At 38.4% G+C, this 14357-nt stretch overlaps 2 protein-coding genes across 2 annotated transcripts in view; both read left to right on the top strand.

The window, feature by feature from the left end:
- The window catches only part of LOC140938344 (low-density lipoprotein receptor-related protein 4-like), a 104550-nt gene that overhangs the window by 7629 nt on the left and 82564 nt on the right, over positions 1–14357 (top strand). The gene's annotated exons all lie outside the window — the stretch shown is intronic.
- Positions 1245–11131, top strand: LOC140938930 (uncharacterized). Its single transcript, XM_073388456.1, has 7 exons — positions 1245–1341; positions 2947–3303; positions 4326–4366; positions 4909–4991; positions 6231–6493; positions 8633–8771; positions 9770–11131. Exons 2-7 carry the CDS (start codon positions 2976–2978, stop codon positions 10284–10286), a joined length of 1371 nt encoding a protein of 456 aa, XP_073244557.1. The 5' UTR covers positions 1245–1341; positions 2947–2975; the 3' UTR covers positions 10287–11131.

Here is a 14357-nt window from a genome sequence, read left to right as displayed (position 1 = left end):
TGCCCTCTGAATAAATTTAAAACAAATTTATGTATATGTTGAAGATGCAAATGTTTGAACCAATTGAATTTACCAGCCCTTTTATTCTCTCATTTTTTGACAAACCTTGATTTTTGCCTTGAAAGTGTCTACAATGGTGAAAGGTCGTAAAATGTATTGTAATCACAATATTATGTATTCGTGATCGCTTATTTTATTTTTATGTATCTGGTTTTTTCAGCATTGAATATGTTGTTTTACCCGCTAGAAAAGCCCCACAGCCTCATAGCCGTAGTTTTTTATTCCTAGCATGCGCATCATAAAATAAAACGTTTGAGTTTGTTTTATGTAGCATTCTTCACTATAATTAAGACAATCAGTCGACATCGAAATGATACCCTTACTACGAAAGTTGTAAAGTATTAAATTCAAATTGCTTTGCCAAATTCATTTACTATGTTTTTTTACTTGCAAACTCTACGTCACAAATTAAACTTAATATCTAACGTTTATGTTTCTCGTCACCCTACCGCTCCACCATGATTAATTGATTTCGATCAATTTTGTTTGTCTCCTTTCGTCGTTATTGTGATTGACGGAAGCGAAAATTGTAACCGTAGTTAACCGTATGTTCCATTCCAGTTCTGGCCCCTCTCTCTATGCCACGCAAAACCAGGAGAGAGAGGGACTAGTTTAATCACATGTATGATTACAGACCGAATTGGACGACAAGAAGTCCTGTTACCAAATTAATCATAAACATTACAATTTCCGAGGAAACAACTGGATTCTTTATTGGGAAAGAGCTAAAAATACCAACTATCCAAAATCAGGGAAAATAACACTGGCAGAGACACTTTCTAATGTTACAAATTCGTCTATTGTGGAAAATCCCCACTTCGGTAGAGTAAGTGGTTGTTGCTGTGATTGTTGTGATAAATGCCGTGATTGGTGGATTTAGCTGAATGCACTTAACATGATTGGCTGATGAAAGTGTCCGATTATAGCCAACTGTCCAATTACCTTGTCCCCTTACAATCTTACACAATAATTGGTGAAAATAAAGCAGTTAAGGCACCAATAAAATTTTAGGAAATTGTAATTGTTATGATTAAAAGAAAAATGACGTTCCCTTCATTATTGATTATTACTGTCTTATCCTCAGAAAATTTTAGGAAATTGTAATTGTTATGATTAAAAGAAAAACGACGTTCCCTTCATTATTGATTATTACTGTCTTATCCTCAGAAAATCCTTGTTCCTCGTCTTCTGGTTGTTCTCATTTGTGTCTGTTAAGACCCAACGGTTATCTTTGCTCGTGTCCAGATCAACTTGCACCAGGCGATGTTTGCATCAATGGCTGTAAGTAATATTTTTAGCTCAAAGACAACAGAAAGCGAATGGCCGTTTTTATGTTAGAGACGTTCAAGTCATCTTAAGACGACTTTAACGTCTAGTATAAAAACGGTAAATAAGGCAGACGACTTTAACGTCTCAGACGTTAACGTCGTCTGGTATAAAGACGGCACGTCGTAAACTAGGACGCATTTATGCTCGACTCGTCCAGAGACGACTGGGACGAGTGCAAAACAACATGGCGACCAAGAAGAGCATGAAGGAGTCTCGTGGTAGAAAGTGGAGTGAGGATGAACTTAAGGAGTTTGCATCTGTTCTCGCAGACGGCCGAACTGACTTTGCATTAACTTTCTTTCTTTTCTGGGTCGTTTGGCTCGGACGGCACACAAATCTATTGCTTTGGCTGTGTCTATTTCATCATCTTCCATCATCTGAAGTTTTCTCTTTCTCGATTCACTTTTCTGTTACCAACATCTGCATTTCTAAGTCATGCCTTTCTTGGCGACGGCGAGAAATAGACTTTAAAAGTTGTAACGCCGCCATGTTAGAGTTTAAACAATTTGTTCGCATTTCGCGGGCTTGAAGTTCATTTTTGGCGCCGCTTTAACTCGTGTCCAGTGTCTTCCGAAAGTAGAGCCTAGTCCTTTTTTCAGAAAAATCTACTTTTTTAAATAAGGTCGTCTACTTTTGTACGTCCCGTTTTTACACTAGACGACTTTAACGTCTCTAGCATAAAAACGGCCAATATGTAGTTTTTTGGACTCATATAATCTACGCTCAATATAACTATATGTCAAGATAGAAAAGCCGGAAAAATCTAATAGAGATCCACTTTCAACGCACTATTTTATCTAAGCGATTTCACAAAAGTAGTTTCTTCTTTTGACCTCTTCGGTTGTACGCCACAAAATCTCGCAGAATTCAATGCAACTGTTGTTAACAACAATTGTTGGTTTGCACTTGACGTCATGACACCCATGTTGGTGGTCAAGATTTAGAACATTTCTATCCTCTGGGAAGTAAACTTCATTTTCATGTAAATTATTTTAAATAACTTTTATTGCATTGACCACTATCATGGCCGTCATGTCACGTGGTTGCAACCCAAGATTGATCAGAATCAAGTGTAGAATAAATCTTCGTAACAGTTTGGAGAATTAGACTATTTTTACTTAACCCGTGAAATAGATTGTAGACTTATACGCACTGTTACAGTCTTTTATTGTTTTATTTTGTTTATTTGTAACTGTTTGGCAATAGTTGTAACGCATTGTTTCACGGGTGTGATAAAATCTCTCTAATTGCTTGGTTGGTGGTTTCATTGGCGAGGATATAATTTAATGAAGCTTTAAGTCAGCATTTTTTAATAAATCTCCCGTGCGATTAAAAGACCCAACAATGGGCCTTCGTTTTTCTGAAACACATCGTTGTTATAGAACAGCATCATTTTAATTTGCTCTTAATACTGGTTATTCTAGTTTTTTTTTAAAATGTCTTAAAACATATTTACAGCCTTTGTACTATTATCATTTTACCAAATTTCCAGCCACGTCGCTCTATATATTTTGTTAGATATACTTGCAATACTAATACAACTATTTTGTTTAATAGCTATTCCACTGCCGTTTAAATCAACTCAGATGGCTTCAGCCACATACTCCAGTGCAAAAATTAAAAGCACTTCCATCACGAGTTCGTCTACAATCACGACACAGTCCAGACTGAGGACACCATCACTGACTGCTCCGAGCACAAGCCTGCTTCCAACGATTTCATCACACGGATTAACATCAGTATCTCCAAGTGAGCGGCAGACCACGGTTCCAATCACTAGTCAACCTCCACCCACTCTCGCTCCTTCTGAGTGTCGCCTTGGAGACTGTGAGAATGGTGGAACTTGCGTTGTGCCAGGCTATTTCTGCAGATGTCTTAAGTATTATGTGTGGCACCGCTGTTCCGTCTACGTTGGTAAGTGTGTTAGCAACGACCAAGAGAGAATAACGCCGGAGACAGAGGGAAACGCTCAGTCTTGCCCTTGGGATATGTGAATTTTACAAAAGTTATTTTTGGACCAATTAGACGCTAGAAAGTTCGTTTCCGGGGCGGTTATTTAGTGTTGTCAAAAACTTCAACAGTCGCCATTACAATATTTTGCCTTGTTTGCATTGGGGCAATCGCACGTGGACTTAATGGCGTTTCAAACGAAAAATAAAAATGTGCATACTTCTCAGGAATTACACTCTCGTTTAATTACAACCTCTAAAAAATAACTTTGCTAACTCCCTACGAATGCCTCTCTGTCTTATTATTCACACTTGCAACGACGAATAACAAGAACGTCAGTTCTAAAACAATTCGTTGTTAAATTGTCTCACTTTATTCGTTTTCTATGACACATGTCCAGGAATGCAAGAAACCTCGGAACTTGGATGCATCATATTAGACACAAATATTTCTTGTAGAAAGAATAGACCAGTTCCTTCCAAGTTCCAAAAATTGTCACTTTCAAAACGAGGCTCAATGCAAACCTTTCTTGCGAAAATGAGTTTTATTTGAGTTAGAATTAAAAATTATTTTCTTATCAATAGCTCTGCACTTAGCCGCGCATTAAGGCAGATGTTTGGGGCAACTCGGAAATAGCCTCTTCCTTGCCTTTAGGTGAGGTTAAGGGTTAGGAGACACTTCGTGATTTCTATCATAAGGAGCATGGATCTCATTCACTGGCAAGGTTTATTACTCAAAATTATTGTTGCGTCTATAAAAATTCAGATCTCTTTAACATTTCAAACAATTCATGGTATACACATACAGTGTTGTCCAAGGAAAGCTTCAAAAGCTATCCTAGGGATGGTTTGTAATCCGCTGTGTCAGTTTCAGCATGAAAAGAGTGGGTTTACGAGTAGTTAATTTGAGTTGCAATACCACTAAACCGTCTCACTTTCTTACTGCTGTAAAAATAATGTTTGTTTGTTTGTTTATTTTTAATTTAGGGGAAAAAGCTGTGGAAATAGAGTTATCTATTGAGATAGAGGTATCGTTGGGCTAAACCAAAATAGGCTGCATTCGTTAAAATCATTACAATAGAAGAGTTATTGGCGATCCAAACTGAAATCTCTTTCTATTGCTTTTGAGGCATGGGGTTTGAGGCGACATTTTAAACCGATTCGTCTCGAAATACCATCCAGTTCGCGGAAATTTTCAACAATCACAAAATAAATGTTCTTCACCTTTTCTTTTTCCTCTTTCCTTACATTTCTTATTAGGTGCTTTAGTAGCTTTACTAACGGCACTTTTTCACGACATCTGTTTAAATTTTTTGAAATATTTTCAAACAGAAACTTTTTAAATTTAAGCCCTTAAAAACGCCTTAAAGCCCGTTTTAGAGTTGCCCGTGGCTAATCTCCTAAAATCTACTATACTGGGCTCAAGTCAATTTTTGTCGTTCAATTTTCAAATTGAACATTATAAATACAGTGTGTAACTGGCGTTTAATAGTAATGGCCTTATTACCCTCAAGAGCAAAAACATTATTAAGTACATTAACACAAGCATATCTATATTCTTTGCTTACAGAGTGGCCCGATTGATTCATTATTAAAAATAGCCCTTGCAGAGGCTTGTACTAAATACTTCTGTAAAAACGGCGAATGTAAAAGGTAATACATTGAACTTTAAAGGTGCTTAAAATAAGGTTATCGTTATTTGTCAGAACAGTTGAGGACACTTATGTTTCTTACTTCATTTATTCTAGGAATGTTATAAATCATTTCAACCCGGAGATCATTTCATAAGTAGCTTGGATACGATTGTTTATTTGGATTAGTGCGGTCCTAATTATAGTTTTTGGTTGAGTGGAAATACAGTGAAAACCCGCACTAAGAATCTAGACTTTCCCAAGTTAGCCTGACCAAATTCTTGTGTAATGGTGATTAGCAGAGATTCAGTGAGGCTATATAGACCCTTAAATACATCATTTGCAGCTAATAGAATTTTGTAGCATGCAGCCTTATATTCCTTTTAAAAAATCTGCATACAAAAGACGTTTCAATGCAAAATGTCTAAAATAAGAAAAATAACAGATCACAAGTGTGGCGTACATAATTATTTTGTAAAAAGGAAATAATTTAGCAAAAAAGGAGCCATTTCAAAGTTAGGCTTAAAATGTTTTAATAACGAGGGACATTAAAATCTAGCTTATTACTCGTTGGCTTTTACGGTATGTTCAACCAATAACTTTAAGATAGTGGATCAATAACTGAAAGGTCTTATCAATAGGCAACTTTTAAAGAGAAAGGGATCTCTTTTAACACATTTTACACCCATCTCGTAAATATACAGGGTATAATTTAAACGCACTCTGCGCAAGGGGAGCAAGGGTGGTACAGTGGTCAGATCACTCCCAGCAATGTGGCCCGGATTCAAGCTCTGGCATCGACGCCACATGTGGGTTGAGTTTGTCGTTTGTTCTCTCTCTTGTTCTAAGAGCAGTAGTTTTCTCTCCGGTTAATCTGGGTTTTCCCTCCCCACTTCCAAATTCCAATTCGATCAGGAACTCACAGACATATTGAAACGAAAGCAAAATTCTTCGTGTGTAACTAAATTGCGAGAAATTGCAATGCTGCTGATGGTGATGATGATGATGAAGATGATAAGCACTTTCAGCATATACAAGAGACAGCCAATTTTTCCGAGCTGAAATCTCATTAACGTACCTTAATTCTTGACTGTTCTCTTTTCAATGTGAAGTTCGTAGATGTAATATACTTTACTGGCCTTTTTCGTTTCTGTAGCGTGTGTTATAATGGAAGACATTTTTAACGACTTCTATGTCTATCTAAAGAAAGAAATAATCAAAATGAATATTTTAAAACAATTCCTTTTTATCTTTCTTTCAGGAGAGTAAAGCGTTCCGAATCACCAAAGTACTTTACGCCCAATGACATTCACATACTGGGATTCTCTCCTGGGGCACAAAACAGTTGGAAAATTGAATTTGCTGTGCTTTTTCCCTCCGTGGACGGACAAGCCCCTGAAATTACGGAACCTAATGAACTCGTTGAAATGGTCAGTGAATCAAAAGAGAGTATCGGTAATGCTGTTGGTGCTACCATCCAGAGGATTACAGTGGTACAGCCGGCAACTGAAAAACCAACCGACGGTAAAAACATCAAAAGAATTTTTTAGTAATAGTTTCTATACCGTAAATGGTCAAATTATTTGCAAACCTTAAATAAACGTCTTCCCTCCAAGTTGGCGACTCCTTTAAACTAAAAATATAAACTAAGTGGCCCATCCACACACCACCCCTCCTTACCGCATGTAATTATTGCCAGGGCTTACAGCGAAGCTTTCTTTGATATTTATAGTTCCCTCAAAGAAAATATAAAACCGAGTAATAATAACTTAGACGAGTTGTCGGTCAGAAGGATAATTCGTCCAAGTATAAATCCGAAGACGAATTTTGCTCCATAATTCCTCTAGATAATTATTTTACGCCGCGGGTTACACGACGGGGGTGTTTTGGTGTTGAGGAGCCAAGTTGCGAAAATATAGAAAACAGTCCCTCTCCTGTGGAAACTTCGTCAAGAAACCGTCTACGTTCCGTCTAGATATAAATTTAGAGACGGATAATCCATCTAAGACGGAACAATTTCGCTCTATAATTCGTCTTAGCACCGGATTTATACTAGAGACGAATTGTCCGTCTGAGACGGATAATTCGTCTTCCAGTATAAATTCGGCCAGTGAAGACAACGAGAACGATAAAAAAAACAACAACAATAGATCTAATTTGGAAAAAAAAAAACTTTGCACGTGCAGCACACTTTTTGTTCTAGTAAGGAAAGAAACAACTTTGTACGGGCAGCACACATTTTTGCACATTTCCATGCTTGTTTTGCATGACTAAAGGTGAGATTATACGGGACGATTCGCAACGACGATTTTTAGCGCAACACAGCATAGCAATTTTGGAACATTGTTGTGACCATTCAAAACAGTGCCGCAACAATGTTGTAATGCTGTATTGCGCTAAAAATCGTCGTCGCGAATCGCTCCGTATAACGTCACCTTTAAAACGTCAAACTTCTTTTAACTTCCTAGTTACTAATTTTATGGAGGAAATGTTTGTGTTCCTGTTCACTTTGTTTTGCTGCTAATTTTCACCTTGGTAGCTGCTGACATTTCTCATTTTCTCACCACCGCTATATAATTGTTATATTTTTCTTCTGGCAAAGACGTTGGTTTCCGTTGTTTTTTATTTCTCGCTGTAGCTCTTTTCGTGCTATCCACGTTAATTTAGCCATTAAAATTTAGTCGAAAGAAAGACTCGGCTTTTTTCTTTTTCGGCCACGTGATTTATAGCCGAAACGAGCGGGGTGCTTGAAATACAAAATTTCACCTCAGCTAACATGAAGGGGAGGACGATTGCGTCACAACCAAATTTTCTTACCCATGGTGCTCCGCTACAATACAGTATGTAATTTTCAGTGAATTTGCGTAAAACACTTAGTGCCCCTGAGAATGATCCATTAGAGGAGTACTGTCGCACGCAAAAGACGTGACAGCGAAATACACTAGACAACTGGTTAGCACAGATGGAAGAGCTCCCGTTTGCTCTAGAGCGGAAGGTCCTTCTGATCCCAGGCAGACCATTTGTGGTTTAAACCAAATTTAGGCTTCTACTGAAATAAGTTTCTACTTTCGAGAATAATGTTATACAAGTACTTACTACCCTCAAACATCTGGAATACGGTACGGCTGTGCGATTAGTTTTAGAGGACCTTGTTAGAAATCTGTGTCTATTGTCTCTATTGGATTCAGCCTGCCGTTTTTGTTCGCATAATTGCATTTACAATTTCCTTCCAACTAGCAATTAAAATCTAAGGAAATGGATTGGGTGGATTCCACAATGGCTTGGAGACTGACCAACTGACTGACTGACTGACGCTATCTACTGGATAAATTTCAATCCAGTGAATAACATAATTTTTGGTTCCCCTAATACTTATCCACTGGATAGTGATTTATCCGGCAAATAGCGCTGTCCAAAGTTTAAACAACATGGGCCTGACTCACTAACAAAATAAATGACTGACGGCCAACCGACTGACTGACTGATTGACTAACTGACTAATTGATTGACTGATTATTGACTGACTGAATAACTGGCTGATTATATACAAAAAAAAAGGGATATCGATGAAGCACATTGAAAGATATGGACGTAAACATATTTCAGGTATTTAAACCTTCTGGATTCAATCTCCATTTTTATCCATACTGTTATCTTCTCTAGAGCCGACTGAGCCGAAGCCTCAAGGAAACTCAGGAGGAGATCAAGGATCGTCGTCTATAGTTCCCATTGCTGCTGGAGTTGGTGCTGCTGTAGCTGTGATTGCAATATTGCTGGCATTTGTTATCTATCGAATGAGGAGGTAAAAGTTACATAGTAAATTCAAATAACTCGTCTTAATCTAAGATTCTTATCTAAACACCATCGATGATGCACATTTTTCTTTTATTTTCCCTTTCCCAGTTCAGTAGTTCGAGTGACAATAAGTACCAATTTTGTTGTTGGAACTACAGAACAGGAAGAGACTCTCTTGTAATATATATATATTTTTGTTTCACAAGAACAACAAAAGTCTGAATTAGAGACCGGGGCTTATATGGTCCTCTGCGGGTTTCTCGTGAATTGGCCATTTGCACGATGGCGTCATTTTACGACTGCGACCACAATAACAAAAGCTCTTATTTGCACATGGCAATACAATTCAAAACCCTGAAGGATTCTGATCGTAGAAGGAAAAATGATATCATAGTCCAAATGGCTTTTCAATATTAATTAATGCAAAACATGGCAAGGAAGTTTGTGACTACTTTACGAACAGTGCATTTGGGACAAAAAACTTGAAGCACCGGGCTCACGAGTTTCTGATCTAAGGGGTGTTGACAGGAAGCATTTTTGTTTGACATCACAGCCTGTCAAGGTTTGGTCGAATAATATTTTTAATAAATTAAAATAGATCCAACCAATCAGTATCCTTCAGTGTTTGCGTCATTCGCAATTGTAGTCCATCACTTTTTTTCTTTGCTTTTGTTCCAACATGTTTAGTTTTCGTAAGACTCATAAGAGACGTAATAATTCATCGGAGGGTTAAAATATAGATAAACCTCTTCTGGCTTGCTGTTATATCGGAAAATAAAACCCTTTTCTGAATGATTGTCCCCCAAATTTTCAAATTTGCCCTGGAAGCTTCGCTTCTCAAGCAAATGTTTTTTTTTTCGAACAATCTTTGAGCTGCCGACGTCAACATCCGATACACCAGGCGCCGGAAGAGGTTTATTAGCTAAATAACTTTTTGGCCGTTCCCTTGGAAATTTTAGCGTAGGAACATTTACAGAAGTTGAGATTTTTCGTGTTATTTTGCAGGAATAGAAGGCCAGACGATAGAACAGCAGCTGGGGACAATATACAATTGGAAAATGACTGGACATACAATGCACCAACATACTCAGACGTTTCCTTTGACAACCCAGGCTTTAATGAAAACCCTATATATGATTCTATCTCTCCTGCCAAAGGAAAAGCCATGCAGGAGAACATTAAACAAGGGAACGATGGTGCGATGCAAGAACTCGGCTTCACCGACTTGCAAAACGAAATGAAACCAGGGCAGGAAAGCCAAGCCAGATATCAATCACTGAATGTAAATGGCCGCAGTAATCCAACGTATGGACTTCCTTTCAGCGGGGATATTGGAGCCAGTGAATCTGGAGAACGATATTGCGTCCTGACTGGAGGTGAAGGGGAAGAAGCATATGCAAGCTTACGCGACGAAGGAGCCAACCATTCAGAAGATAGCGATGAGTATTTGAAACCTTCAGAGCCTCAATTCAAGGATTCGCGTAATTCTCCCATCTATGTAGATAGGGAATCGCATGCTTAAACATGAAAACATATGTTTTCACAAAACCATGTAATATGCTTCTCTAGATAACATTTCGCGCCAGGTAAGATAATCCATATTCCGGAATCCGGGATATTTTGCTTGAAAAATCCGAAATCCTGGGCTTTGAAATCCAGAATTCAGCTTAACGAATCCGGAATCCCACAAACTATTAAGTCTGAAATCCAAGTTCAATTGACAAGGAATCCGGGATCCCGCAGGATCTGGAGTCTGGAATTCACAGCTTGGAATCCAGAATCCAAGAATGTCTTTTTATACATGTAGCCATGTTATACATGAGACGATAAATTATTTCATGGTCCTTATAATTATAGCATATGCATGTTCTAGTGATTACTTTAGACAAGTTTTTTCCTTGTTATTATAACCGCAGTGGAAGCCATTTTCCATCAAGCCATCTGTTGTCGTAATGCTATTTATACATGGCTTTATTAGTCTGCAGCTCCTTCAATTGCTATTTAAACGCCATGATACAGTTGCAACGCGAAAATGACAGTGCTAGCGCATGTATAATAGAGTTTTAGTCTGTAAAGGGGAAGGGTTTCATTTGTCAGTGCCCGGACCAGGACTAATATTCAGGTTCTTACAATGAAATACTGAGAAAAAAGGGTACTGCCTATTACCTGTTGGATCTATGATCGAACAGGGTAAAGAATAGCAATGTCCTTGATTATTACCTCGCTCTAAATACATTGACAGTTAAATAAATTTGGTTATAGGATTGTAGCCTCGCTGACAATATGGTCAGTTTCTAATGTAACCATGAATAGACACTTATATAACTTATGTTGTACTCACCAAAAGTGGTTAAAATAAAAGTTCAAAATTTGGTACAAAAGAAACACATTTTGTAGTATGATTTCTTCTTCCACTTTGCCGTAAAGAGAACTTTATTAGGCGTTTGTACTTCAAATACTGTCACGGAAGAGGTTAGGCCTCCTCGAACGGGCTAGAGCAGTTGATTGACTCCGGCCAGAGCGGCTGCGAAGGAGACTAATTTAAAAGTTAAGATCTGCCAAAGACACTTCCATCTAGTCAAATAAAAGGAGAAAAGAGAATGGAGGGCATTTCGTGGAAAGGAATGTACAACGTTTTGAAGCAGCCGCGTGGGGAGGGGCAGCTTGCGTGACTCTGGCAGAGCAGCTGCGAAGGAGATTGAGTAAAACCATGACTGAAAAAATGGTAAGAGCAAATTACAAGGATATGGCTATACCCCGGCTCAAACACCGAACATTTCGCGAGCCGAACATAATTCTTATTAAGGCCGACGTAAATTATTTAGACCTGCTGAATTGATTCAGACGCCGATCTTAATTGCGGCTAAATTAATTTCTAAAGGAGAAAATGCACATTTCGGTCAATTTGCTTACAAAAGACGTTTAAGAATAATTTATGCATTAGGCTCGGTACATGAAACGTTCGGCGTCTGAATCACAGCCGTCCCTCCCCCCCCCCCCCCCCCCCAAACATTTCCTTATGATCGGCCCAAAAGGTGAATGAGATTAAGTTCCTGACATCACGATCTTCCCAGTTAGTTTGTTAGATGTCATAGTTTCAGAATAGGGTGAAGGCGACCGACTGGAATCTAAAGAAGAGGCGTATGAAGAGAGCAAATAGCGGAAAAAGCGTGTCAGAAGAAGAATTGCAGGGATTCTATTCAGTGAATATGAACCTCTGAATAAACATTGCTATTAGTCATTACTAGATACTTACCAATTAATCCAAGGCCAAGGAACCCGTGGTGAAAAAGTGGCTCCATTGTGGGGCCAAAACCCTACATGAGCTCGAGCGAAGCCATTTTGAGTTGCTAACTGGCCGTGACAGATTTTCTTGCCGTGGACCTGGAACGTGGTACAAACTACAAGAAACGTGTAAATGGAACACGAAATTCCGTTCAGAAATTCCAACCTGGAAAATGGGCCCACCTTTTTAGATTTTCCACTTTTTCTGGGAATTTTCCAGTGGGACGAACCGACAAAACGTGTTTCATTTACCGCCGAACCTGAAATTCCGGCAATTTTGACTAAATGGAAGGAGCACAACATTCCGGCGGACAAAGCAAAGCGAAAAGAGAGACTGATACAAACCCTCTACGAAACGTCTGCCTCCCACTTTTTTGAGTTATTGACATTTGCTGAATCAGCCAACCAAAATTAATTCCTTTGCTTGTTTTTTTAGTATGCAAATTTTTCTTACATGGGAAAACTGAAGACTCGCTGACTTAAAAAAAATAGCTTTTACTTTTTAGCACAAACACATTTAACTTAAAGAGAGATTAAAGGAGATCTTATGGAGGCCCGTTCTGGTCAAAATCATAACAATAAAATTGCACCACAAGTCAATTTTAATACAACTGCAGCAAATATTATGGACATGTTGTGTATTTTTGTCATCACTAAACAATACTTTTTTCAACGTGTTAGTAATTATTTTTAGCAACCAGAGTTATTTTTGTTTTAATTATACAAAATACTTTTTTCATTCATGCCATGAATTATTTTTCAGTGGTACTTCGAATTATTTTTCCAATGTGTATCAGGAATTATTTTTTAATTGGGCCGTGAATTATTTTTCGCGGTATCACGAATTTATTTTTTGGTCTACAATGCATTGCGGGCCTTTTATTTGAAGTAGACTGGTTCGAGTCTTTGACTTCCTTGGGCGACCATTTTGAAAGGAGTGCTTTCAAAGAGAATGTCAAGGCGAAACATTGTCAGGGAAAGAAACGAAAGAGGTTTTCAGCTTTCTTACAAAATCTGTCAAGAGCTAGTAGTCTGTCGTTAGCGATGAGGTTTTCTGGACCGACGATTTAATAGAGGAGACTACGAAGGGACTTCACGACTCGTACACAATTCTAACCCTTATTCAACCTGACATGTCTGCCCAATTGAACTGTTCTCTACCCAATCTTGTACCTCGAGTCCTCGTCTCGTACTACGCATGCTGGCTTTCGGAACAAAGACGCAGAGAATGAGTGTCCCCTACTCTGAAGTTCAGGAAGAAGCTCCCGATTCTAATCCAGACGGGCGAGCACTAGAAGCAGAGCCAGATGGACTCAAGGTAGAAGACCTTCGCTGAGTGCTAGTTAGAGTAGACCTTACTAACTGGGAAATTTGATTGATTTATCTAATATTTATGTTATGGCATTATCGGCTATATATCTCAGGTATCTGACGTTGGACAGATTCATTCATCTCCGAATATTAATGTTAAAAATCAGGAATCCCTATACCGCCATCATAAAGGCACTCGAGCAAGTTCCCTACTCTCACTTTAAGCACTCTGCGAAGGTCTTCTACCTTGAATCCATTTGGCTCTGCTAGTTCTTGTGCCCGCCTTTCAGGATTAGAATCGGGAGATCCTATTAAATCTTCGGTCCAGAAAACGTCATCACTAACGCACAGACAACTGGCTCCTGACAGATTTTGTAAGAAAGATGAAAACCTCTTTCGTTTCTTTCCCTGAGAATGTTTCGCCTTGGCATTCTCTTTGAAAGCACTCCTCCACTGCAAAGTTTTCAAAATGGTCGCCCAAGGAAGTCAAAGACTCGAATCGGTCCACTTCAATTGCAAGGCCCGCAAAGAATTGTAGGCCCAAAAATAAATTCACGATACCGTGAAAAATAATTATCAGCACGATGAAAAAATAATTCTCAATACTTGTATTAAAAATAATTCGCAGTACCACTAAAAAAAATTTTTGGTACGCATGAAAAATTTATTCATACAAGAACAAAAAAAATTAAACAGCCTTCATAAAAAATAATTCATGCAGCTAAAAGAAATTAACAACACACTAAAAAAATCCTGTGTAGTGATGACAAAAATACACATCGGGTCGATAATAAATGCTGCACTGGCCAAAAAAGTCACTTGTGATGCTCTTTTATCATATTAATTTTGACCAGAACGGGCCTCCATAAGATCTCGCGAGGAGTAAGCGCTTTCAACTTCTTTTGGTTCCATCAGCCAATCACATCTTGTGGCATTGTTCTAACAGCCAATCATTGTTGCGGCCAAAATCTGGCCGCAGTGAGCACAAACTTGTGAG

Source organism: Porites lutea, chromosome 5, assembly GCF_958299795.1.
Source record: "Porites lutea chromosome 5, jaPorLute2.1, whole genome shotgun sequence".
Taxonomy (NCBI): Eukaryota; Metazoa; Cnidaria; class Anthozoa; order Scleractinia; family Poritidae; genus Porites; species Porites lutea.
This window is presented reverse-complemented; position numbering and strand designations above follow the sequence as displayed.

What these genes read in the sequence shown, in the direction of transcription:
- LOC140938930 (XM_073388456.1), top strand. Translation starts at nt 2,976, where the DNA reads ATGGCTTCAGCCACATACTCCAGTGCAAAAATTAAAAGCACTTCCATC. An exon ending in AAAAACGGCGAATGTAAAAG is followed by an intron (nt 4,992 to 6,230) that starts GTAATACATTGA and finishes TCTTTCTTTCAG; the next exon opens with GAGAGTAAAGCGTTCCGAAT. An exon ending in AACTGAAAAACCAACCGACG is followed by an intron (nt 6,494 to 8,632) that starts GTAAAAACATCA and finishes TATCTTCTCTAG; the next exon opens with AGCCGACTGAGCCGAAGCCT.